A 26,396-nucleotide genomic window follows, 5' to 3' on the forward strand; every position below is an offset into this window, starting at 1 on the left:
AGCAAAAGAAAAAACAAAGTGTCCTACAGAAAAATCCCTACCAATACCCACCCCTTTCAAACACAAAGCAAAAGAAAAAACAAAGTGTCCTACAGAAAAATAGAATAATTATAAGGAAGTCATACGAGGACAGAACTACTCCCTCTCTTGATATTTGTTAACCCGCAGGTCCCGTGAGTGTGTGTGAGTCGGGGTGGGGAGTGGGGGGCCCTGGAACCACCAGGACCAGTGGGGGTCAGGAGAGCAGGACATGAGAGATGTTCCCCTGCAAAAGCTAGAAATTTGGGAGACCGTGGAATCACAGGAGATAAGAGCCACACTGCCCTTCTCCCTCATCGACTCCTCCAGCAAGATTTCTCCATTTCTCAGCACCGCCTGGCTGTGAAGACCCTAAAGGTACCTGAGCAGCACACCTGGAGGGTTAAGAGCTTGCCAATTTACTAGAAGCAGAAAATATTCCAGAAATCTTCAGAAATAATAGAATTTATATTTTTAATAACACATTTGCCTAACTACTAAATGAGTTCATTCTACATTAAAATATTAGCTGTACCATCAATTTTTATTTTAGAATTCAAGTTTATATATCCCTTAAATAGAAGCCCAATATCTTAATGAATGGTGCTGACAAAATTCCTATGCCTCAGAACAAAAATATGAAAGTTTAGGAACTGGTTACAAACTGCTAAACCCCTAAGTATATTATCAATGTAAATAATCAATGACCAGGAAGGAAATCACTTCATATGACTATTTTCATTCTTCAAAGTAAAATCTGTGTGGAAGATTAAGATCTCTTTCTTGAGTGAAATTTTAAAATTCAGTTAAAAATAGCAGTTGCTTGTACCAAAGAAGGAGATAGGAATTTGTAATGCTACAACAATCACGATAAATTATAAGTTGTAAGAACATTTGGTATTCTTATTATTTTAAAGAAGGAAAGATATACATTTGACAGAAAATCCTAGCAATGCAGCCAAAAATCAGACAATGAGGGAAAAAGGCCCTCCTTACAAAACATAATTTCAAGGTGGCAACTGAAAAGAAATAATGACTACTCACCGCACTAATGTTTTGTTGAGTTGTCTTAATTCTCTGGATTTCAGGAGTGTCTGCCACAGTAGAATAGCTAGAAAGCATCTTCTCTGCCTCATCTTTATACTTTTTCTAAAATTATAAACAGTGAATGTGAATCTGAAGCTCCGTGTGCGCATGTACGAGAGAGACAGAGACAAAGAAAATGGCACTACTTTTCCCAACTCTATTATATACCACCTGGCTCTAAATTATATCTTAGGATTCAAAGCAGTTGTCGATGTGCTTATGCCATAGTAAACATACAAGCATATGCAAACAGAGCAGGCAAACAGTCTAGGAAATCACACTCACCTCCACTCAGGCAATGCCTCCCAACCCAGACTACTCAAACGCCCTGGGAGGGCTTGACCTTGATAGCATTCCTACGCCTAGAACCTACTCTCTCAGGAGCAGTCCCAGTTCCTGTTCAAAGTAGCCCTTAGAACTCCTACCAGTAACCTGACTCTCTTTGCTTACTTGTTTTCATGCTTCTGGATTTATGTTTTGCTTCCTACTTCAGATAAAGATACATCTGATTAAGAGAAAGGTACTAGTATTTTGTAGTGGAGACTGAAATCTCAATTTTCTTTCTACTAAATGTACTCTGAGGGCTTCCCTGGTGGCGCAGTGGTGGAGAATCTGCCTGCTAATGTGGGGGACACGGGTTCATGCCCTGGTCTGGGAAGATCCCACACGCTGCGGAGCAACTAGGCCCGTGAGCCACAACTACTGAGCCTGCGCGTCTGGAGCCTGTGCTCTGCAACAAGAGAGGCCGCGATAGTGAGAGGCCCGCGCACCGCGATGAAGAGTGGCCCCCGCTTGCCACAACTAGAGAAAGCCCTCGCACAGAAACGAAGACCCAACACAGCAAAAATAAATTAATTAATTAATAAACTCCTACCCCCAACATCTTAAAAAAAAAAAATGTACTCTGAGCTCTGATACATCCTGGGCAATACCTTCTACTAGTGCCAGCATTTACACAGTATTAGGTATTGTCCTAAATACTTAACACACATTAACTCATTTAATTAACCCCACAAGCAGATACTATTATTATCCACTCTTACAGATGGGGAAATGTAGGGATTAGCTAAGAAGTGTCAGAACCAGGATTTAAACCCAGGCACTCTGGCTCCACAGTCAGGGAAGGTAACTGCATGGCATACGGATGCTTGTTAGGAAAGGTAATTCCTGTTCATGCTGAAATGCACCACAGCATCATTACACCGTTTTAAGTATTCCATTGTATCCCAAATAACTAAAATTCCTTAAATCAGATGTACCCTCATCATACTCAAAAAATCAACACTGTTAAGTTAAAGCAGGAATTCCAACAGCTCAGGCATCACTTCCTATGGGAAGCTTTTACTCTTTTTTTTTTTTTATTTTTGCGGTACGCGGGCCTCTCACTGTTGCGGCCCCTCCCGTTGCGGAGCACAGGCTCCGGACGCGCAGGCTCAGCGGCCATGGCTCACGGGCCCAGCCGCTCCGCGGCATGTGGGATCCTCCCGGAACCGGGGCACGAACCCGTGTCCCCTGCATCGGCAGGCGGACTCTCAACCACCGCGCCACCAGGGAAGCCCAGTATTGGATTCTTGAGTGACAAGCCACCGAAGCTGAGTCCTGTAACTCTCTCATTTTGAACCAGTGAATGTTTAGACTCTTTGCTCATGTCAACCAGAATTTTGACAAATTTGGTCAAATTCGGTTAAAAATTATTTCAACACAAACCCCATTAACCAAATTCAATTCCTTCATCATTTTTCTTTAACCATTTTATTTTTTTCATTCCCTTTACTATTTTTCCATTAGGATTCATTCTTTTTGTAACAAATTTTATAACAAAGAAATTGTTCACTAATGAATATTTTTGCCCAAATTAGATTTTATCTGATTAACTTTCTTCTTCCAATAAACTTTCTTTTGTGGTCATTATTTCTCTCACATCCAGTTTTCTAGAGGATATGTTACGGGTATACCTGGCAAATTAAATTTTATCAAGAAAACTTAGTTCTTCCATTAAATTTTAGTTAATATTCAATTTCACCTAGTACAGTTTTATTCACTCAGTTTCAGTTGAAGTTGATTATTTTAATTTTAACATTCATGATGAAATGGATAAAAGACAAATTGTTTGTAATTTTTTTCTGTAGTATAAGCATTAGAGCCAAGTTCACGATAGAGTCAAAAAATGGAAATTAAAAAGGTCAAAATGCCCTTGGACCCAAAACAGAGGGCCCCAACATGGGCGCTCTGACACTCAATAATGTCTGTTGAACTGAATCTACAGCAGTTGTCCCTTTCATTAATGAGGTAATCAGGTTTGGTCAATGGTTCCTTTATAATAGAGTGCATTGACTTTGAATAGAAAGCCCTCAAAAAGACACCAATCATAGAGACACACACAGCACAAGGTGACTGGATATTAGAATACATTATCCTAAGCATCTTCATTCTCTACCAACCTGGCTATAGATTTCAGATGCCCTCTTGGCTCGAAGCATATCCGGGATATCCATGCTCACTTGCATTCCTTTCCCTTTAATTTCATTTTCTAAGTCTTTCTTATATTCTTTCTAAAAGAACAGAAAACAATCTTCAGAGCTTTGCATGGCCTTCCACAGCAATGTAGATATTTATGTGTTTGAATCTCAATGCCACACGTATGGAAACACCACTTATACTTTTCCTGTATGCAATTCGGTATGTTTGTTTTAAACTGTGTGTGCCATTAGTTTCTTACCTGGCTGGCCATTTCAGATGCTTTCTTAGCTCTCTGGATATCGAGGGTACCTGTGCTCACCTGCATGCCTTTCCCTCTAATTTCAGTCTCCAGATCTCTTTTATAATCTTTCTGCAGAAAATAAAACCTGCAATTAGGGCTTTACAATAATTTGAAAATCTGTGTTGAAAAACTCGATGTCATTTTTGACATCAAGATCATGGCTTTTAGAAATAAGTCGGACCTTTATGTCTTTTATTTCTAGGAAACAACAAAGATTTTTAATTTGTGGCAAGAACACAACTTGGAGTGATGTATTCACAAGGAATCAGGAGGTTTTCTCTACTAACCTGACTTAAAAAAGAAAACAGAGTGAGCTGAAGGAAAATGTTTTATATTTTAATATGGTAAAATTGATAAATTATTGGTTAATATATAACTCAGTTGATGAATATCAATAAAATGTGAGTATAAAATTGTCAGGTCTTGTTCTGTAGTGAATAATTGCTGGTTGCTTCCCTGGAATCCCACTCCTCTTTTTCCTTCATTAGCTCCTTGATTTGCCACTGGGCAACTCACTGCTTCCTGTTCTCAGCCCCCAGCATGGCTGAGACTGGCCGCCATCCAAGGGCCCCATTGGGCTTAAGTAAATCGTTATAGCCCACCCCTGGCCCTTCATGATCGGTTCAAGGATAGGTACATTTCTTTTTCCACACAAGGTATCAAGAGACTTTCTCTTTCCTTCTGGACATGAATGGAGAAGTCTGTAGCCCTAGGATCTGCCAGATGTCTCTCTGCAAACAGGAGAAAAAAGCCTGCCTGAGAACAGAAAGATAGAAAACGAAACGGAATCACACTGTTTGAGTCCTAGATCAAGCCACACCCAAGAATTCCTCTACTGTTTGGTTACAAGAACAATAAGTTATCTGCTTTTTTGAGGCAGCTTGAGTTGCATTACCTGTTACTTATAATAAAATGTCGTAAGTACACAGACACAACTGTCTTAAGAGATTCTTGTCACATTCTAAAACTGATTATAAAATTCAGCAAGCTGTACTCTTATAATTGTACATTTTTCTGTATGTTTTTCGTCAATGAAAATTATATTAAAAGGAAAAAAACTATTGATTACCTCCTATTAAATTCTTTCAAAAACAGTTATTTTCTATTATGTTGACATACTGTAGATTTGTGATTCCCTGCTCTAAAGTAAATTTCGCTTTGCTTATTTGTGGTGTTCTAAATTTAGAGACGTCGTAAACAGAAATCTCAATCTCAGAGAAATACTATATTTTCCCCCATCTACTACCCATAAATCTGCCTATTTTCACTGACTTACAGTCTCAGTTTCACTTTTCGAATGAAAGTTCAAGTACTAATGTTTAACTTTCAAACTAATAATATTCAATTATTACTATGTCTGTAAAAAGCTCTGTTTTTAGCCAGCCTCTTTAGGCCCGAAAGCAAAACACCTCATTTGAAGGGCAATATATGTAGAAACTGAGGTACTGATCATAGATTTTGCCACCAAAGTCTCATGGTAGACGTATGTCATCTAATTTTCCGATATGAACTTTCAAACCTAAAAGCATTCAAAAGCACATAAATAGACTACATAGGACGCTAATCACATCAGTTAATATTGATGCATAATAAAATACCCGAAAACTTAAAAGAAAAACATGATGACATCTAGGTTCCAAGCAAGTCCCAATGCACACATGCTTTTAGAGCCTGAGTCAAATGTGTTAATGACCCAGTGGCTAAAGAAAGTCACATGGTCAAGCCCACAGGTACAGGAAGGTTTGAATATTAGACGTCATTTGTGTAATAATACAGCACATTGACTTTACCTGAAAAAATAAACACTGAGCTATAGCAAAGTCCCTAAGTCTGGTTGAAAAGGATCTGAGAGCCTGTCATTTGGGCAAACTGGGACATGGTTATAATTACATGCAAATGAGACCTCCGGATTACAAACATAATAGCCTCACCAAAATTGGTTTAAGCTACCTGTAACCACAGTACAGCTGACTCCCCTAGGCCTGTTTTTCCCATAGGCTCTCAATAACAAAAATGCACCATTTTCCTAGTAAGTCTGAGCCATGAACAACATGGGCTTGAACTGTGCAGGTTCACTTATACATGGATAGTTTTCAATAGTAAATACCACAGTACTACCTGGTCTGTGGTTGGATCAATCAGCGGGTGCAGAGGAACCACAGATACATAGGGGAGACCATAAATTATATGTGGGTTAACCCCCCGTGTGGTTCAAGTGTCAACTGTGTACGGTCCCAAGATACTCAGAGAAATCTACACCAGCGTATGGCTGAATAAGGTAACGTATCACCATATACTAAGGAAAGATGCAGCACTCCAACTTCTCATAAAAGGAATACGTCACAGAAGGTTCTTAGGTAAAAGTGTGAAATGCAAAATCTCTATTCTTCCCACATTCTTTTCTCCAGAGGAAGTATGCTTTATTTTGGCTTCAAGTCTCAGCCCCATGAGGGTGATTTGGAAAAACTCTTCTACAGCTCCAAATTCCCCACCCCACTCCCACACTCCAATCCAGGACCTTAACTAATACTGGATGTCACACTCTCCTCATAATAACAAAAATAGCAGAAAATTGTTAAGTAGTGATTTGGTAGTTACTGGGTAGTTAGCTACTCAGAAGCTCAAGGAGGCCACCGTAAGAAAGTACTAATAAATCTAAGAAATGAATGACAAGAGAGAGCACGAGAAAGAATCAACCATGCAAAACCCAGGGGAAGGAGTATGGCGCCCATGCTGCCCATGACTGGAAGCCACTGGAGAGTTTTCAGTGGGAGGAATCACATAACTTAATTCTTCCAGGATTATTCTGGCTGCTGGGTAGAGAATGGGTACTGAGAGGTCAGTGATGGAAGCAAAATTCTGGTTAGGAAGATACTGTAATGATCCAGGTGATAGAGATGGTAGCTTGGATGAGGGTGGGGGAGAGTAGATGGATCTAGGAAGTCATTATGGGGCTGGAGTCAACGAAACTTGCTGACAAGAGAAATCAAAGTGACTTGGGAAAAATTAAGGGTTTTCGCGTGTAATGTTGAGTCCCTGTTACAATGCACTTAAACGCCATTTCCATGTGGTCGTGCCTATGGGACATTAGATGTAAATGGTTGCATATTCACATCCACGTCATAGAATACAATTCTTCTATAAGAATGAAGTAGAACTATGTGAAGCAACATGGAAAAGGGTCCGTAATATTTAGTGAGAAAAGCAAGCACAAAGTACACGGTATTTATTTAAGGTTTTTTTAAGTCTCTGTGTGCACAAGTGTAGAGTCACCTATATACAAATAAAAGTGGGCCTGGAAGGCTCTACAGCAAATTCGTAACAATGGTCTCAGGGGGATGACAGAATTAAGGGCAGAGTCAAAGAAGGTTTTCAAGTGCCTGTTCAGCATGCATCCTCCCACCCACCCCCACCATTTCTAAATGGAATCCCTACTCGTCAAGAATTCTCTGGCATCCCTAGTTTCTTTGACTAAGTCAGTTATGGCTATTCCATTCCCCTGGCCAGTACTTAACCCTGGGGATGGAAGCAGATCCCAACACAGCAGTAACTCCGCCGGCAGTTAATCAGCTACCTCTCAACCTCCAGATTTCCTGGGTGGGACTCAGTCCTAAGCCAGCTCTTCCTAACTGCACTTGTCGCATCGTAGCTCTCCCAGTAACCCGACTGAAGCCTCACCCTAGCCAGCCTTGAGGTAAGTGAGCTGCACCCCTTAACCTGTACCCCAACTTTCTCTTTATGTATTCTTCTTCTAAGTCATCTCTTCCCAAATACTCTCTGCTCCAGTGGCCCTGTTACATTTTCAAAATTTCTGGGGGAATTCAAGAGATGTGGAACTGATTCTGGGGAATGTCCTTCGAAAAATACACATTTCCTTCTGACTGCTACAACTTTGTTATCTTGTATCTATCATGTCATAGCATCTAAGACAAAACTTCTAAATTAATATCCTGTTGTTCATGTGTTACATGAAGAAGAAATGAACCTCAACCCAAAATTGCTGACCCTACAGAAATTTCAGACGTGTTGATGAGGTCAACAGAGGATATTTTGAGAACATGCAACCAAATCACACAGAAATGGCATGATTGCCATGTTATAGTCTCGATGTGTGATTTTCAAGTTCTGCTCACCAAGTTGGAAACGCAGATATGCCAAGTAGCACACGATCCATCCTTCAAGAAAAAATGGTATGAAAATATTTATCATAGTTTAAAATTAACATGAGATTTGTATTACGGAATAAAGTGAGCAGGTGTGTGTGTGTGTGTGTGTGTGTGTGGGTGTGGGTGTGTGTGTGTGTGTGTTCTATTAAAATGCCTTTCCCCAAGTTTTCTTTGATATACTTGAAGTTAATGAGCAAAGCAGAAACTGTAAATTTTCCCAGTAAGCATGATGACTGCAGATGGTTTCCATTCCAAACTGTTAAACTAGTCACAGAAAGCTTTGGAAAATGTCATGTACTAATCAGTTTGTTACTATGATTTGTACGAGTCTCAAGGTCTGCATCACTCACTCTACTAACCTCACTAGCTATCTCAGAAGCTCTTTTGGCATGCTGAATTCCAAGGGTGTCAGTGCCAACTTGCATTCCCTTCCCTTTAATTTTTGATTCCAGATCTTTCTTGTATTCTTTCTGTAAAAAAGCAACATTTTACAACACTCAGACACTCAGGGGACAAACATACATCTGTATTCAATGATACCAAAAATGGCTAAACGTATTTTTTTAAAAAAGAAAACATAGTTTACTTTGAACTATGAATGACCGCCTAGAACTAAATTTTCTGAACTGCTTAGAACTATATTCACTATTCTCACTGAAGAAGAGTATATATACACTCTGAAGATTTTTATTTATTGCCAGGTGAGAATCTTCACTGACAATTGTCTTGAGGCCTGAAGGACAGAGGCAAGTTTAAATGAGTTGATATTTTAGAAAGAAGACTGATTTTGAGGTCAGAGCACTCTTGGCTGTGTGTGTGATGTTGGAAATCTTTCTTCACATTTCTGGTTTACTCATCTGCAATTGGGGATAATAATTCCTCCACGCAGGATCACTGGGAGGGTCAGTGAGACAGCACATAGCCTAGTGCCCAGCACAGAGCGGGTGCTCAGTAACTGACAGCTTCTTCTGGTCTTTTACTCCTATACCCACATGCGAAGACCTGGGTTTTTGCTGCTCCTGCTACCGTGTTGCCATTCACCTTTCACTGGCTGAACTCTGCCATTGAGAGTTTAAAACAACTTTTCCAAGTATTATTGACAAGTGATTTACAAGATCTGACTCTGAATGTCACTGGATATGTCATCACAACAGAAGAATTTGTAGAAAATTACTAACGCGGGTAAGTGTAATGACAATATTAGCCAGACATCGTGGCAGACAGCTGCTGTTTCTGCCCGAACAGCATCTATTCCTCCCTATTCTGGCAAAAAGTTCTACAATTTTCTCTTGAGGAATTACCTCTAACCCCTCTCAATCCATAAACTTTGGGTGGGGTGATTTCCTACTACCCACATATACTTTTAATTCCACTAAAATGCTTTTAATGTTTCCTTTAATTTATGTAAAGAACACTAGCCAAAGACGAACGTAAATCTTTAGAAACACATATCAATTTAGAATATTTTATATTTAAAACATCATTAAACTACCTAGAAAGTTAACTGACTCCTGACTCCAGTCTTGATTGGGTCAAGTGTGGGCACAGGACAGAAGGTGACCCAATGAGATTCAATCCTTAGACCTTAATCCTATTTTAAAGAAGCAGATGCTCACTTCCTACTGGGATTAGTGGCCACAGACATGAGTTATCCTGTCGTGAAGAGGGGCCATCACATAAAAGCAGCCTCTCACAAATGAAGCAACTGCGAAGATAACAGAACTGAGGGATGAAGGAAGAGAGACATCATTCGAATTCCAACCTGAAGGAAACCTGATCTTCGGATTTCTCTGTTCTTCAACCAAAACAAAGTTTCTTTGTTGCTTAACCCAGTTTGAGTTGGGTTTCTATCATTTGCAACCTAATAGGGTCATCACCATCATCACCACCACCATCATCGCCACCGTTTATTAACATACGGGGATAAAGCTTTAAATTTTTTCACTGCTAAAGTCAGCCAGATTCTTCTCAAAGCCCAGTGCCATTATTTACTATTAAAGTAACGACATAACACAAGGAGTAAAGGATTTAAAGCACTTCAGAGGCACTTCATTCTTATAAATTTCATGTAAAGTAAGTAATGGCCACTATCATTTTATACAGAGGTTTAAGTGGACTCACTTAGTAGCTAGGCAAGGACTAGGACAGTCATTTTGTTTATGGGCAACACAGCATGGGAACTTTTTAAAATTTTTTTAGTTTTTATTTTTTTTGCGGTATGCGGGCCTCTCGCTGTTGGGGCCTCTCCCGTGGCGGAGCACAGGCTCCGGACGCGCAGGCTCAGCGGCCATGGCTCACGGGTCCAGCCGCTCCGCGGCACGTGGGATCTTCCCGGACCGGGGCACGAACCCATGTCCCCTGCATCAGCAGGCGGACTCCCAACCACTGTGCCACCAGGGAAGCCCCAGCATGGGAACTTTTAAACTACAGTTATTGACAGACCATGATAACACACCTTCCTAATATGCCTTTCACTTGTTTAAAAGATGAAGTTAAACCTTATTAAATTATTTTGGTTAATTATACAGAATTTTCTCTAAAATGAGGAAATGGTCATTTGTCTCACACCACATAGACAGGAAATGGTGAGCATCATTTTTTTTTAATTCATTGATGGGGAAAAGACTCTTTTAGGTCATAGCTGCTTATAATCATCTTATACATAAAAGCTGTGGAACATTTACACTGTACACAGTTGACCCTTAAACAACAAGAGGACTAATCCGCCTATGACTCATCATCGGCTCTCCACATCCCAGCATCCACAGATCCACAGATGCAGCCAGCCGCGGACTGTGGAGCGCCGTAGAATTTACAACTGAAAAATACATATGAGGGGACCTGCACCGCTCAAACCATGTTGTCCAAGGGTCAACTGTAAAATCTCTGAGAAAGGTTTACAGACAAGGAGATCAGCTGAAAATGCATACATTCTCAATTGTTACATAAATGTACTCACCTCACTAGCCATTTCAGATGCACGTTTTGCTCTCTGAATATCAAGTACTTCTGAATTAAGTTCCATTCCTTTCCCTTTTATTTCATTTTCCAAATCTTTTTTATATTCCTTCTATGAGACAAGAATATTATTGCGTGAAACTTACTAGGAAACTCTAATTTATATATTGTTTTTTTTTTAACATCATTATTGGGGTATAATTGCTTTACGATGGTGTGTTAGTTTCTGCTTTAATAACAAAGTGAATCGGCTATACATATACATATGTTCCCATATCTCTTCCCTCTTGCGTCTCCCTCCCTCCCACCCTCCCTATCCCACCCCTCCAGGCGGTCACAAAGCACCGAGCCGATATCCCTGTGCCATGCGGCTGCTTCCCACTAGCTATCTGCCTTACTATATATTGTTTTACATGTTTTCCAGAGACCACAGAAAGAAAATATTTCTAGAAAGGAATGAACCAAATTTCGGAGCATTCATGCTCTATATTTCCTACAGATACTTCATTTTCTTTTTTAATCATGCTTGAGTGGCTTCCAATATTATCAGTCTTTTTTCTTTCATCCTTTCCTCTCATATATTTTGGTACCATATTGGTGCCGTATTTTAAAAAGACATCTTCCCTTTAAATGGTGAGGAAGATCTTAGGAATGCATATTTCTTACTAATTATTTGAAGTATTTCTTTGAAAGCTGTCTATAAAATATGAATCATCAGAAGAACATAATTGGAAAAGAATGAAAAACTACAAAATCAAAAAAGGACTGATATGGCCAAAATTTTTTTAAAGTTTCCGTTTTATTCAAAGATTTGTAAAACCAAATAATTTCCTACAGACTGATAATATATAGTCTGAATTTTGCCCATTTAAATATATGTTAAGTAGATCCAAATGTCTTTACTAATCCTTACATATAACATGGTTTTTTTTGTGTGTGCTCATGAATTTCTTGTCTTCTTACTAATTGAATTATGAAAACAATATATATCTTAATCCAATTCAACTAAGCTGCCTTTATGACTAACTTGTCAGATGAAAGATGAGACTTCCTTTAATGATAAGAAATCATGTTCTAGTTAATTCTAGGATTCATTTGATGTTATTTTCTCTTTGTCCAGTTTAATTAAATTAGCCAGTACTCTGCTTAACTAATAGCCTACAAGACATGGTAATGACCTGCATGTAATTTTGGAAAGAGCTCTGGAGTCAAATGACCTGGATGAAAGTCAGAGTTCTTTCACTTATTAGGTCATGTGAACTTCAAGAGAACTTTAAGTAACTGAGCCTTGATTTCCACAGAACAAAATGAAAATAAAAGTACTTGTCCTACCAGTGTCAAGGACAATTGAAGAAATCAAATGAAATGAAGTATAAAATGATACTTTGAATACTTTAAATGGCAACAGAAATGCAAAGAACATAAAGTAAAGAATGAGAAGACAATTTAAAGCCAAATGCTCACACTTTCAAAGGGAAGTCACAATATCATTAAGTTACTGAGTCTCTTTCTAAAATTAGACATCACTATAACTTAATCAAAAGATTTTTAATCACTGTCTCTAGGCTTTTTTCCTACACTGATGCATACATTCTAGATCAGTAAGTCTAAAATAAGATTCACTCAAAAAGATAAATAAAAGAGACTGGCGATGGCGTGTATATTAAAGTCATCTTTTTTTTTTGGCCACACCATGCAGGATCTTAGCTCCCTGACTAGGGATAGAACCCAGGCCGCCTGCAATGGAAGCATGGAGTCCTAACCATTGGATCACCAGGAAATTCTTAAGTCATTTATGATTCTCAAAATAGATCTCACATTGTCATTTGTATGTAAATAAGAAAAAGATTCCCCTTTAAAAACTTCATATAAATAGTGCATATTTTTTAAATGGAAGACAATAATAGCAGGGAGCTGCCACATGATCACCCTTCAACTTCAAAAGCTTTTATAGGATCTAGAAGTGAGAAGAGGTAGGGTAGCAAGGACTCTCTTCCATAAATTATATGCCTGTTTCAGCCCGGCATATACAACAGTGAATCACATTAAATTTCTAAAAGCAGTTAAATGGTAAAGGCCAGTTGGCATTTGCTCATTAAAAAAGTTCATGATGATTCATGTCTCTGTAGGTAATTATACTCCAATTTATTTCACTGGCTTAAGACATTTCTTTCACGAATAGTTTCTTCAGTTCAAAATTCCGGATGAAACGGAGTCCTCTAACCTTTCTCTTAATGTAAAGAGAATCTGTTTAAACAGGGAATTGAAAGAGCTCCAGGTTACTTAGCAACCATTTTTTAAAAAAAGAAACAAAACTTTTAAACTGTGAACATGCTATTTTTAACTGTTAGATTTGAGGGCCTTAATAGTCAACAAATTTAATACACTGTGAGCCAAAATGTACCACTAAGTTTGGGGTTTGGGAGGACGTCCTGCTGAGCATAAAATGAAAAATGGACAAGAATTCCTAGGTTCTATGTGCTAAACATTATTTTTCCCTACTTAGAACAAAAACCACTTATAAATGTACCATTTATCCCGACTGTCACAATAAGCACCTCATTTCTGATATCAAATGTCATGAGAATGCTGCAGTGCAGGGGAGGAACAGGGAACAATGGTTCTAATACATGTTCTTACAATAACTAAATTTGAGAGAATCAAGCTAGCCTCATCCATATTGAAAATATTCTTTTGAAAAACGAACTGCTATAAAGCTGTGAAACTACTTATAGAGCTTCTAAGCTACAACCCAAACACAAAATCAAACTATTTTTCAAGTTTTTCCAGGAAACCCGGGTAATTTCTTCCCTCATCTTTAAACGGAAATGTTAACACTTACCTGTTTTTAATGAAAATGGAAAACTCTATTAGTAAAGCTCAAAGTGAGGGAAAGAGTAATGGATGAATAACTCAAACACTGAATTAGAGAATTAGTAGAGAATTGTTTAGGACCTATTTCCTGGGTTATTTCTTTAAATGTCTTTTGTAGAATCGTATAGCAATAGTAGGATCATACCTCCTTCAGAAGGCTGGTGATGTACTTTACATGTAAAAACTCTGGAGTCTTGTCTAAATCCATCGATGACCTTCCTTTAATCTCCTTCTCAAAATCCTCTCTGTAAACTTTCTGTTAGATAAGACCACATGATTTTAAATTCAGAAAATATTAGTGACTGTTGAAAAGATAATAGAACAAAGGTTCCCGGAACAAAACTGATGTTTTTCGTATATAATTCTACCACCTCTGAATATTTTATTTACAGGAAAATAACTCCAACTTTATCATAAATTTTAGAATTCTACCAAACAAAAGCAGGCTCTTCAAGTACACTGGCTCCCTCTAGGAAAGCATTCTGAGAGGGGCTACTTAACATCTCAGACTCTGTTACTGTTTGACATCAGCCCGTTTCAGGAGGAGAACCAATAGCACTGGCTATTTGACTGGATCCCCTGATTGGTCCACCCAAAAGACAGTGGATCCACGCACTGGAAGAAAATCTAGAGGCATGGAAATCCACTCAAACCAAAGGAGCATGAACGTTTATGTCCTCATCGTCCCTCTTAAATGTTAGTCTTATGTGAATTCAAGGAAGACCATTTCTGGAAATTCCCTGGCGGTTCAATGGTTAACGCTTGGCACTTTCACTGCCGAGGGCTGGGGGGGGAGGGGGGCGGTTGGTGGGGGGGGGGGGTCAATCCTTGATCCGGGAACTAAGACCCCGCAAGCAAGCCACGTGGCGCGGCCAAGGGAAACAAAAGACCATTTCTAAAATGTAATGGAGGCTGGAGGAGATTTTCCTTTAATAATTTTGGCATTGAGAATATTTCTCTACCATCTACGGAGTTGACATGAATCAAGTTACACCGTGAGGAGAATCTTATCTGGAACCTGATAAACTGTTCTTTGGGTAACAGTTCACGACAAGAAATGAAAGGAGATTGCGGAGGGCCTAAACCCATATCCCCATCTGCCTGTTTGACATTGCCACCCTCTGGTTATCAGGCTCTAAATTCTACATTTGAGCTAGGCGTTTGAAAATCAGTGGAAACCCACGATTCATGACTGTAAAAACAGTCTCCCTAAGTAACAAAAATATGCGTCCACGTGAAATATTTATCAGACAAACAAGGGTCCAGACTTTACCAGCTCAATATTTAACTCAAATTGCAACACAAAGATCATACAAATAAATAAATTCTGCATGAATTTATTCCTATTGATACAAAATGAAAAGCTATTCCCAGGATCATTATGTACTTATTACAGGGATAGGTAACTGTGCACAGAAATTCTCCAAACTGTGAGGGAGGATAAGAGAATACACTGTCCCCTCCCCTACGTTTGAGTTACACATGGCCATTTACCATTTAACAAACAATCCAGGAACAGCCATGAGAAATAGATGTTCTATGAAAACTAACAGAGCTAATTAAGAAGAAAACACACTGAATTAAAGGAACTACAGACACACCAAAGAACAATGATGAGAAGTGGTCCTCTTTACGTGGAACTAACTGAGATCATAATTATAAAGCTGAATCTAGGGCATTTTGAGGCCAGAAATGACTCTAAAAAATGAAATACAAATATATGTACATTTATTTATTTCTTATTTTTCACTTCAAAAGGCCCTTCTCTCAAAAAAAAATTATTTGACAGAAGTAACTCACTAAGGAAGATTGACGATGACTTGAACTTGCCAGTATATGACTAGAAAATAGAAAAAAACACTGAAGTATGCTTTTTGTAGGAGAGCTCTATTTGTGGAACAGAAGACAAAGAACTTTTCAAAGCCAGATTTAGAGATTTCTTCTAGAAAACACACTGGCTAAACCTACATCTGGCATTAGAAGAAAGTGAGAGAAGCTTAGTTATGGGCTATAACAAAAACATGAGTGGCTTCTCCTGAGTTCATACTTAGCTTTACCTGTGGGAGGCTCTTAAAGAAGATGGTCAAGCTTATCCCTTAGGAATAAGAACCATCTTGTCTCTACTTCACTGGTCCTGCATTTAAAGACATCTTTCACATCCAACTTTGTCTAAGATTTTTAGATATATTATTTTTCTAGTATAAAATGTATCTGCCAATTTATACAGAATAAATTATAGAGTATAAATCTTTATAGTATAAATGTGGTTCAAAGATATTTTCCATTGGAAGATTTCTTTCTCCTCAAGCCCTGATGAGCAGAAACATAATTGCTGAGCCTAAAACTCTAATAGCCAATGGCTATAATTTAAGGGAAAACATGTCTCAGCCTCTGCAAAGGATACTTCTCCCCTAGTGACAATACCAGAAATCAGAATAGCAAAAATTGAAAGCCAATATTAATCAAAGACCCACACAGTCCACAACGTAAGTTAATTCCACAGCATATAATAAATGTATAACTACTGTTAAACATTAAAGCTGATTTACACCTAATGTCAGAAACAGCCAACCACTGCAGTGTACTTTCTTCCGGACCCACTAAACATTCTGAACCACTCTACTGGTTCCTTTCAATGATAAAACATCAAATTGGCATTAAACAGTTGATGACAAAACAAAGGGACCCACCTCACTCTGCATCTTCTGAGCCTCCTTTGAAGCCTGATATGATGGTGTCTCAACAAATTCAAGCATCGATTTCCCCTTATTTTTCTCATACTCTTCTTTGTACTTAACCTTCATTGAAAAACAGTATAAAAGGCACATAAAGCTCACAAGCCCTTACACAAATAGAGGAAAGTCAAATAAATATATGTGCAAAACCAATCACCCTATCTTCTAAAATCACACTCTTCTGGCCACTTAGGTTGATGACTGGGTTCTCTGTGGTTAATGATATACAATGAAAGTAAACAGGTAATATATGAAAAACCTTAAGGGGTAAAAATGATTTAGAACTAAATAATGCAGTTCTAGGACTTGTATAAGTATTTAGACAGCTGGGATATATAGATATGTATCATATATGTGGGGTTACATATGTATACACACATGTTATACACACAGGTATAGGTACATATATAGAGAGAAAGACAAAGAGACAGAGAGGCTGAGACAGAGAAAAAAGGAGAGAGAGAGAGAGAGAGAGAGAGAGAGAGAGATCCCCGTGATACCTTTGAATGCCTAGCAGTAAATCATGAACAAGAAGAAAAACATAGGGCTTCCCTGGTGGCGCAGTGGTTGAGAGTCCGCCTGCCGATGCAGGGGACACGGGTTCGTGCCCCGGTCCGGGAAGATCCCACATGCCGCGCAGCGGCTGGGCCCGTGAGCCATGGCCGCTGAGCCTGCATGTCCGGAGCCTGCGCTCCGCAACGGGAGAGGCCACAACAGTGAGAGGCTCACGTACCGCAAAAAAAAAAAAAAAGAAGAAGAAAAACATAGCTGTGATTCTCTCTTTCTGACAAAGGAAAGACAGTGTTCTTTGGGACTGTTGAATTTTTCCGTAGACACTGACTGAAATACACACACAGAGCTTTTATGTGACTTCTTTCAGTTTCACTAAGCATTATTTAATAATATCATAACATGAATTATTTATTTCAGTTACAACCAATTTCAGTTACAAACCAATAAATTTCGGTTTATAAAACGATCGATATTTTCTATCTCCTGAAAACAAAAACTAGAATTATATTCTGTAAGCTGTCAGAGTGGCCGGCTTTTTTAGCAATATACCTTTTTAAATTAAATTCACAGAAAAGTTCTGATCATGATTCATTTCATTCAGAAATGTATTTTCATTAAAATCCTTAGGTATAATAATTACTGATGAAATTGGTTCTTAAGTTGATTATAATAATAATTTTAATGGTAATTAAATCCAAAAGAACCTTTTCAAAACTTAGAACTTTGTGGTGGCAGGAAATATAACAAATTTTTAAATTCCTATTTTTAGGAATACTTTTGTTTTAGAGAAGTATAATAGAATGATCGATGAGAGTGTGTGAAGTACAAAACACATTATGTTAGGATAAAATTTTGTGGGGAAAACGAAGTAAAAGTAAGAACACAAGAGAAAAACACATACATTTCCAAACCTTAAAGGAGAGCTGGTTTGTATATTTTTTAAATAAATGAAGGTGGATATCACATCATTATGGAATTTATGTTCCATGGGATACATTTAAAAGTGTGATGTAAAATTTTATCTTAATAGATGCTGGAAATAACATCTTTTGCAACCATTGAAATTCAGAACCAAAGAAAAGTTATCAACTTTAAAGTGTTCAAGAAAAAAGATATTTTTAAAGATTTCTTTCAGAGAGTACATAGAATTTCATAGTCAAAAGAAATATTAATGTAGAATACACTGGTAAGATAGTTTTTCCTTTTTAATACACTTATAATTGAACTGAGAAATTATAATGAACTTTGTGCCTGGAAAATTACTTCTGCAGCTCCAAATGACAAACCAGTACACTATAAAATTGAAATTATGAGATATGATCATCATTTAATTAATTAACTCATATATTATAAGTTTTAACTTGTGTATAGTAACTATAGTATTATGAAATGCCTGCATATGAAACATGGTTCAAGCTTCCCCAGCCCAATAAATATAGAGAGCGTAGTGTTTGAGATTTTTTTCACGACGCACATTCCTTCCAGCAGCTGCACATTCTCGGTCCAGGTGCCCGGCAGTGACCGTTACAGGGTCTGGGTTGGGGAGGTCTCATACCTGACTCTGGAGCATGGCATTGCCTTTATGGTGCAGGTGTTCCACAGCGTCCGTGTCAAAATGATACATGCCTTTGTTTTCCTCAAAAAGCTTTCTATACTCTCGCTAAAATAGAGAACATGAAAATGAAGTCAGAATAAAAGAGGCTGATGAGAGCAACTAATACTTAGGAATGCAAACTGAAAAATGCAAGCCAACAAGAACTGCAAAGCTACCACCAGGCTCCCATGGCTGGTTGTACAGATTTCTGACCCTGCGCTAAACCGACAACACAAGATAGACCAGCTCTAGGTGGTCAATGTGAACAGCATCTAAAACACTGAAGAGAAGCAGAGGACAACTGGCTGTAAACACAATGTAAAAGAGATTTGCGACACTGAGGAGTGACAACAGAAAACCCGTGACTTGTGTGAACAGGCAAAGTGGGCAAAATAAAGGCAACTTGTCCTACCCTTATTCTAGAACAGAAATGTATTTAATTTCATCTACAAGAAGAGAAGGAAAGAAAAGAAGAAAGAACATAGGAACGGAAAGCTGGAGTCAGGAAAGAAAAATAAGTTGTATACAACGGTTCAGCCCTGAGAAAGATTGGGGTTCATAAGGAAAATTAGAGGGTGAGAAATAATTCAACTAATTTTCCTAAAAGGAGAGAGTAGGAAGTGCCTGGAAGAGAAACTGAGGAATCTGGGTATGGTTGGTTGCATTTTTAAGGTGAAGAAACTGGATTAAGACATTATTTAGACATACAGACAAAAAGGTAAATTTGGGGCTTCCCTGGTGGCGCAGTGGTTAAGAATCCGCCTGCCAATGCAGGGAACACGGGTTCGAGCCCTGGTCTGGGAAGATCCCACATGCGGCGAAACAACTAAGCCCATGCACCACAACTACTGAGCCTGCACTCTAGAGCCCATGAGCCACAACTACCGAAACCGGCGCACCTAGAGCCCGTGCTCTGCAACGGGAGAAGCCACCGCAATGAGAAGCCTGCGCATCGCAGTGAAGAGTGACCCCCGCTCGCCGCAACTAGAGAAAGCCTGTGCACAACAACGAAGACCCAACGCAGCCAAAAATAAATAAATAAAATAAATATATTTATTTAAAAAAAAAAAGGTGAATTTGGAAGAGACCAGAATGGATAAGGATGCCACATTTGGCAAGTGTAGGACTCTAAATACAACAGGCAGCAATAAGACAAAAATTGCTTCCTGATTTTTATCACTGGAGATTGGACACTTAGTTATTTTGCCTATTTGGAAGAGACTTTTAGAGGTAAATAGTAACTCTCAAAGACTTTTAGAGGTAAATGGCAACTCTCAAAGACTCACGTCTACAGAGACTTCAGCTAAAGTTTGTTGCTCCTAAGACAATGAAGATTTCAGTGAAAGTGGCAGAGTGGAGGGCGAGGTAAGCAGCATCTGAAAGGGAGCAGGAAACAGCTAGGACATTTGGGTCTTAGGAGATGCTCCGTGATCTGAGAGTGAAGCAGGAAGAAGGCCCAGTGCCAGGGATGGGAAGGATGGAAGGTCCAAGTGGCCTACACATGAAAACTGCTTTCCCTGGGGACGCAGCAATGGTCCCCAGAGGCATTTTCAGCCAATTAGGGAACTAAGACATGTGTCTACCCAAACTCTAACCAGAATACATTAGGGAGGATAGCACCCCCAGGAAGCTCATGAAAATGTTCACATAGTACATCTTGACGCAAGAGAACAATCTCTAAATAAATTTTGGCTTCTCTACTAATTTTTTTAAAAAAAGATAATTTCAAAGAATAACAGTATACTTAGAGATGTTATAATTTGATTACAAGTTATTTTATAATATATATTTATAAAATAGTTACGAACTGAATGTAACAAGCTAGGATACATTCCATTACTAAGTTAAAATCCAGAACTAATAAAGTCTGGGATAACGGATATATACTGAGAAAAGGTCAAAAACTACTGTCCCTAACTCAATGATCTATTGTAGTTACAGAGAATTTCAGAAACTCCTATTTTAAAACCAAAATAAAACCACCCTATTTGAACTAAGATCTGTAAAAGGTTACCAATACTTGTTTTTTCTTATATAATAGTCTCTGTTGCCTCCTAGTGGGAATTATACAGAGTAACACAATATATATATTTTTAATTTATGCAGTTATAAAAGAAACTGAAAGCTAATAGAGCTCTATTTTCCAAAGGAAAATGTTCTCTCAAAAATTTAATCAGTAAAAAACTCATAAGGCACGAATTTTACTCTACACACTACAATTTTTAAAATTATGATTTATATCAAAGACATTCAGAGGTCTTTAAAAAAACAGCCATTTATAACAAACTGACAACTAATTCTGGCAGAATGTCTGTTTAAGCATTCCCTTACTCAATCTTTTATTAAAATTAAGTTGCCTTTATAAATCAACAAAATCCCAATTCTCTTTACATTAAAATTTAAAAGAAGGCAATTCTGATGTACAATAAATTTGAGCCAGTGTAACATCGTGCAACTTTAATAAGTAGAAACTTCAGAGTAACACCTTTTTTGGCTCAAACTTTCTCTTCCATGAAGTAACTGTTCAGTCACAATTCTATGACTGAACAGGAAAAAAATCTATAATCCAGGCAAAAGCAACCTGAATGAAGGTTTAAACTTTATAAGTGGTATATAAAACAAATGGAATATACAAATTTGGTGGGTTTTCTCTGTTGAAGAGAAAATAGAAACAATTACTATTATTGCTTTTCACCACTATTATAAAATAAAGGTCAATTTTTTTTTTTTTTGCGGTACACGGGCCTCTCACTGCTGTGGCCTCTCCCGTTGTGGAGCACAGGCTCTGGACGCACAGGCTCAGCAGCCATCGCTCACGGGCCCAGCCGCTCCGCGGCATGTGGGATCTTCCCGGACTGGGGCACGAACCCGTGTCCCCTGCATCGGCAGGCGGACTCTCAACCACTGCACCACCATGGAAGCCCGAGGTCAATATTTTTAAAAAGAAATATTGCCTATGAGTGGCATGCCTTTTTTCTAGCTACCAAATTTTTGAATTACCACCATGATATTTTTGTTGGCTTATTTACACATGAAACCTTGTGTCCTAAGGAAAGTTAACCGAAATAGGGATGAGAAAGAGTCCCAGGTCAAATGCTACTGCAATGATCAAACTGGATGAGCAAAGACTAAACATAAAGAAAGCAGAGGCTCAGAGCACAGAAACATATTGATTTTTAGAAGCATACCTATGAGTCGTGGCAGAAAATGTATAACTGAAACAGAGCCACTCAAGGAACAGAAGCATGTGTGCAGAGGAGCAGGGGATAAGCATTGAAATGGCAGGACAGCATGAATTAAGCATCCAGGGACTGAGTCTAATTCTGTGCCTGACAGTCTCCCAACCTTCATCCCTGCTCAACAGACAGGAAAGAATAATGGACTGCTTTTCCTCCAGAGACCAGTGATAATTAATTAATTAATTAATCTCCGTGAATACAAATTATTTACACGCAGATTACATTTCAAGAAGAAAAGAGTGATTACAAAGTAATGAACAGAAGTTTCAATATATCAAAGCCAAGTGTAGACATTTTTAACCTGAACTGAAGCTGTTATCTCATTATTTAATGGTTTGGGAACCAGGTTTTGACTACAGATTTTTCTCATGCATGACCATGGGTACATCTCTTGAAGATGACTGTTTTCGCTTTTTCACATTCTTTGCCAACATATCAATACTTTTCCATCAAATCTGTGCCTGATCCAAAGCAGATATATGATAAATTTGGATAATTTTTGAGTAATTATTAAAATAGGCATAGAAATAACTTGAGGTCAAGTTAGAGTTCATCATCACCGTGGGCCATTCTGAGATGTAGGAAATACAGGCACAGGTGAGCCAGGGTCATCAGGAATGAGAGCCAGTGAAGTCAGGGTTCAGACGCACTGCGTGCTGGAAACAGCATGTAGGAGCTGAGCTCTGAGGGAATGGACCACTTGGCAGTGGACACAGATATTTTCATCAGGACATGAGGAAATCACCCTCTCCTCCTAGTTGCGCTGAAGAAAACATCGAAACCTTCATAAGAGTAAAAGTATAGCATCAACACAAACACCCTTGATATTTATTTTTGGAGAAGATATAATTTAGACTAAGATAACTTTTATGCTACCTACTGAATACCAGACACTCTGCTCTGGCCTGTACAAAATAAAAGATCCCTGACTTCCAAGTGGCTTCAATCTACTACAGAGAAAGAAAGGGGAAGGAGAAAGACAGAAAGGACGCTCGTACAAACACTTGGAAGGGTAGCTGTTCAACAAGAAAGTTTGTATTCAAGAGATATTAAAGAGCTAGCTTTGTAAAGCGACAGCCTGGGTGGGAATTTAAGCAAGACACTACTTTTCATTAAGTGAGTTACTGAGGGAGGAGTGAAGGCCGGGTCGCCTAAGGAAGCAGGTGCGCTCATGAGCACTGCAGACACATCGGCTCCAGAGACACACACCTACAGTTGTCAACAAACGACCACTTACTCCGCTGAGCATTTTGCTGGTTTTCAAAGCGTGGTTTAAAAACAAGTTTGGGAGATCTGAAACTGGATCATGCATATTTTGAATGTCTTTCTTGTACTTCACCTATGAAAATAACATGGAACAAAATACCATCTAGGAGAAGAAAATATTACGCTTTTGCATTATGGCCATTATTATTTTAAACACAACAAAGTATTATTTAACGGGAAATTGACAAATGAATTTACAAGGAGCCACTAGATGGTGCTCATTTACTACGGAATGGATAAAAGAAAACTACAGGGACTTGAAAATATTTTGGTAACTCCTTTTGTTTACTTGGTCAGAAAGGGTGATGTTAACAGAATCAAGTAACTTTAACAGAAATTCTGCTTGCAGAAAATGAAGAAAATAGAAACTTTACTCTTTAGAAATTACCACCATCTTTCTATTATATTTTGTGTCTATCTTAGAGCTTCTGGTGGTTTTCATCCTATTACTATATAGAATGTTTCTTTTCTCTTTAATCAGTTGCTTTGGAAACATAATAATATTAGTAATAATAATAATAAAATGTTAATAATAGAAAACATCAAGCACTTACTGTGTAAGTAAACAAGTAAAAACTTTGCTGTTTAAACACTTTATATGTATTAAGTAATCTCCACAATCCTAGTAGGTAAATACTTTAAATATCCCCATTTTACAGATGAGGAAACTGAGGCACCAAGATGAAAGCATAATATTAAGTGGTGGAGCAAGATTCAAATCCAGGCAATTGATTCTAAACCTTGAGCTTTCAGTACTGTGCTCTAGGTTCCTTTAAGTATATCCCAACTCTATTTGCTTTACATTTGTATACACACAAAAATAATCAAATAAGAAAAATAAATCATTATGATATTCCCAAAGGTCCTAAAAGACAGAAACACCTAATTCAATTGCTGGTAACAAAAGCTGAGTAATGAACACAAATTACAATACCTTCTAAACATGAATGAAAATAAAATATACCAAGTCCCAAGGATACGACAGGAGTTGAAAGGTTTAAATGCTCTAACAAAGCAACAGTTCAACAATAGTCAAACTTAACATTTAAAAAGGTACTCTATACATCATTTAATTATAGCAAAGTAATTGATTTCTTTCCATGTTTCTTTTTTCATATTCTTCCTAATTCTCATAAAAAATTAAGACATCTTTTCTTATAAATTGAAACTTTATTTTTAAAGACATGAAATGAAAACAAAACTTACGAAGAGGTATTTCACACAATTTACATAAGGGATAAGAAAGAAATTGTAAGCCATCTCAAGTACAATTTCTGGAAATTTCCTTATGATAAACTACTATGCACCAGGTATACTTTACAATATGCACAATTTCATGCATAATTACATGAGTGAACTATTGTCATAATCACTAATTTATGATACGACACACTACTTTTCTGAAAAACTATATAATCTATTTCTATTCTTGATCGGCTATAATAGTTTTATTAGCAATATTGTTCCTACTTATTAATTAGTTAGTAATCAGTAACCATTAATAGTAAATTACCATATGAAATTTTTCTCAGAAAAGCTTCAGGAAAATATGCTTCAGCTTTTTCTAAAATTATTTGGAAATGACATGATCTTGATTAAGTATCACAAGTACCACACAGCCAAGTCCGACAAAACAAGAATCAAAATATACTGAAAATAATCTTCTGTGAATTACAAGTCAGGAGGCAGAAAGTAACTTACATTACTCGCCAGGGCAGTGGCCAGCTGACTTTGCCTAAAAGAAGCACTTTCAAGAGGATTGTAATGATGTTTCTTATCCTTCATTTCATTATCAAATTTTTCTTTGTATTTAACCTTCCATAAAAGAAACAAAAAGGATAAATTAAATAGCACATTTACCTTTAAGCTTTCAAAGTAACATGTTTGATTTTTAATTAGATCAGATAAAAGCTACCTTAAAAATGTATGATAGCAAAAGTTTAAATTCCTGGTATTTCCTCCCACACTCCCCCACCCCCGTATAAAGCTTAATTAGGCATAAAGGGTTTTTTTAAATTAAAAAACACCTCTACTTGAACATGGATCATAAATGCAATTAGGCATGAACTCAAATCCTATTAACAAGAATTATATACTAAAATCTGGGGATTTTTAAATGTCAGTTTCCACTTCTGCATTCCTAACATTTATGATCAGTTAGAAATCAAGACCACAAATGTCTTAACATCTACCACGTTTAGAAAATGGGTCCTAAATCTCAGAATTTGAATATTAATTTTCCTAAGAGAATTATTCCAAATGCAGGACATAGCTCATACCATGGCTTTTCTCATCATTTCCCATTTGTTCAAAACCTCATTGTTAGGGATTACATTTTCTGAAACATCCTGGGTCTATTTAATGTCATTTTTCATTTCTCTGCTTTAACTCCACAATTGTATTCAGTGGCAGAACCATCTCCAATCTTCACTGTGGATTTTTTTTTTTTAAGTAGTCTTAAGGCAACCAAAAGAAGGATTATCAACTTACCGTGTAGAACTATATTTTTCTCCAGGAATAGAGAAATATGTGAATGTATGTTATGATAATTAATTAGAATATATATACAAATTCTTTACAAAAATAAAACAAAAATAGCTAGTCTCATTTCACATCCGCTTTTATTCCTGTAGGCAGGAAAGGATGCACAAATCTTAAAAGCAAAAGTAAGCTCTTTTGTCTTCTTGTAATATTCTTTATTATATAATGATTCTTACACTATTTTGTTTTCTTACAACATTCAGAATGCACCTGTATTCTACATCCTAAGCTCTGCCTTGCAGAAACCTTTACAAAAAAGCAGTTTGGGAATGGCTCATGTTACCTCTTTTAATCTAGTGTGTATTGGGGGATGGTCTCCCTCAGGGACACATGCCGCGTACCTACGAGTGGGAGCTTGTGAAAACCCTGGTGGGAACACATTTGGAAAATATGTCAAGATGGTTCACAGGGAACATCTTCTGTTGCAGTTCCATTTGCTAATAATAACTTCTGATACTCAGTTTACCTTATAAATCCAAGCAAAATGTCATTCATTCTAATTAACAGGCAAGGTCTCCCTAAAACAAGAAAAACTTTGATTTTTGAAAATTATTTTATCTTGAAATCAGGGCCAACATCACCAATGGAATAAATCTAGACCTCCTTTACTACTTTCCACAGTAGCTGGCACCAAAGCCAAGAGTC

General features: G+C 37.7%; 2 protein-coding genes across 3 annotated transcripts in view; both read right to left on the bottom strand.

The window, feature by feature from the left end:
- The window catches only part of NEBL (nebulette), a 337,204-nt gene that overhangs the window by 42,758 nt on the left and 268,050 nt on the right, over positions 1–26,396 (bottom strand). The window lies entirely within an intron of this gene.
- The window catches only part of LOC132421067 (nebulette-like), a 121,507-nt gene that overhangs the window by 11,440 nt on the left and 83,671 nt on the right, over positions 1–26,396 (bottom strand). The window contains exons 8-17 of the mRNA XM_060006185.1: positions 24,912–25,025; positions 23,182–23,283; positions 18,667–18,771; positions 16,554–16,661; positions 14,009–14,119; positions 10,991–11,101; positions 8,391–8,501; positions 3,824–3,934; positions 3,546–3,656; positions 1,063–1,167 (exon numbers count right to left, since the gene is read on the bottom strand). Coding sequence (XP_059862168.1) covers positions 1,063–1,167; positions 3,546–3,656; positions 3,824–3,934; positions 8,391–8,501; positions 10,991–11,101; positions 14,009–14,119; positions 16,554–16,661; positions 18,667–18,771; positions 23,182–23,283; positions 24,912–25,025 — 1,089 coding nt within the window. The remainder of the gene's footprint in view (positions 1–1,062; positions 1,168–3,545; positions 3,657–3,823; positions 3,935–8,390; positions 8,502–10,990; positions 11,102–14,008; positions 14,120–16,553; positions 16,662–18,666; positions 18,772–23,181; positions 23,284–24,911; positions 25,026–26,396) is intronic.

The sequence above is a fragment of the Delphinus delphis genome, chromosome 2, assembly GCF_949987515.2.
Source record: "Delphinus delphis chromosome 2, mDelDel1.2, whole genome shotgun sequence".
In the NCBI taxonomy this organism is placed as follows: Eukaryota; Metazoa; Chordata; class Mammalia; order Artiodactyla; family Delphinidae; genus Delphinus; species Delphinus delphis.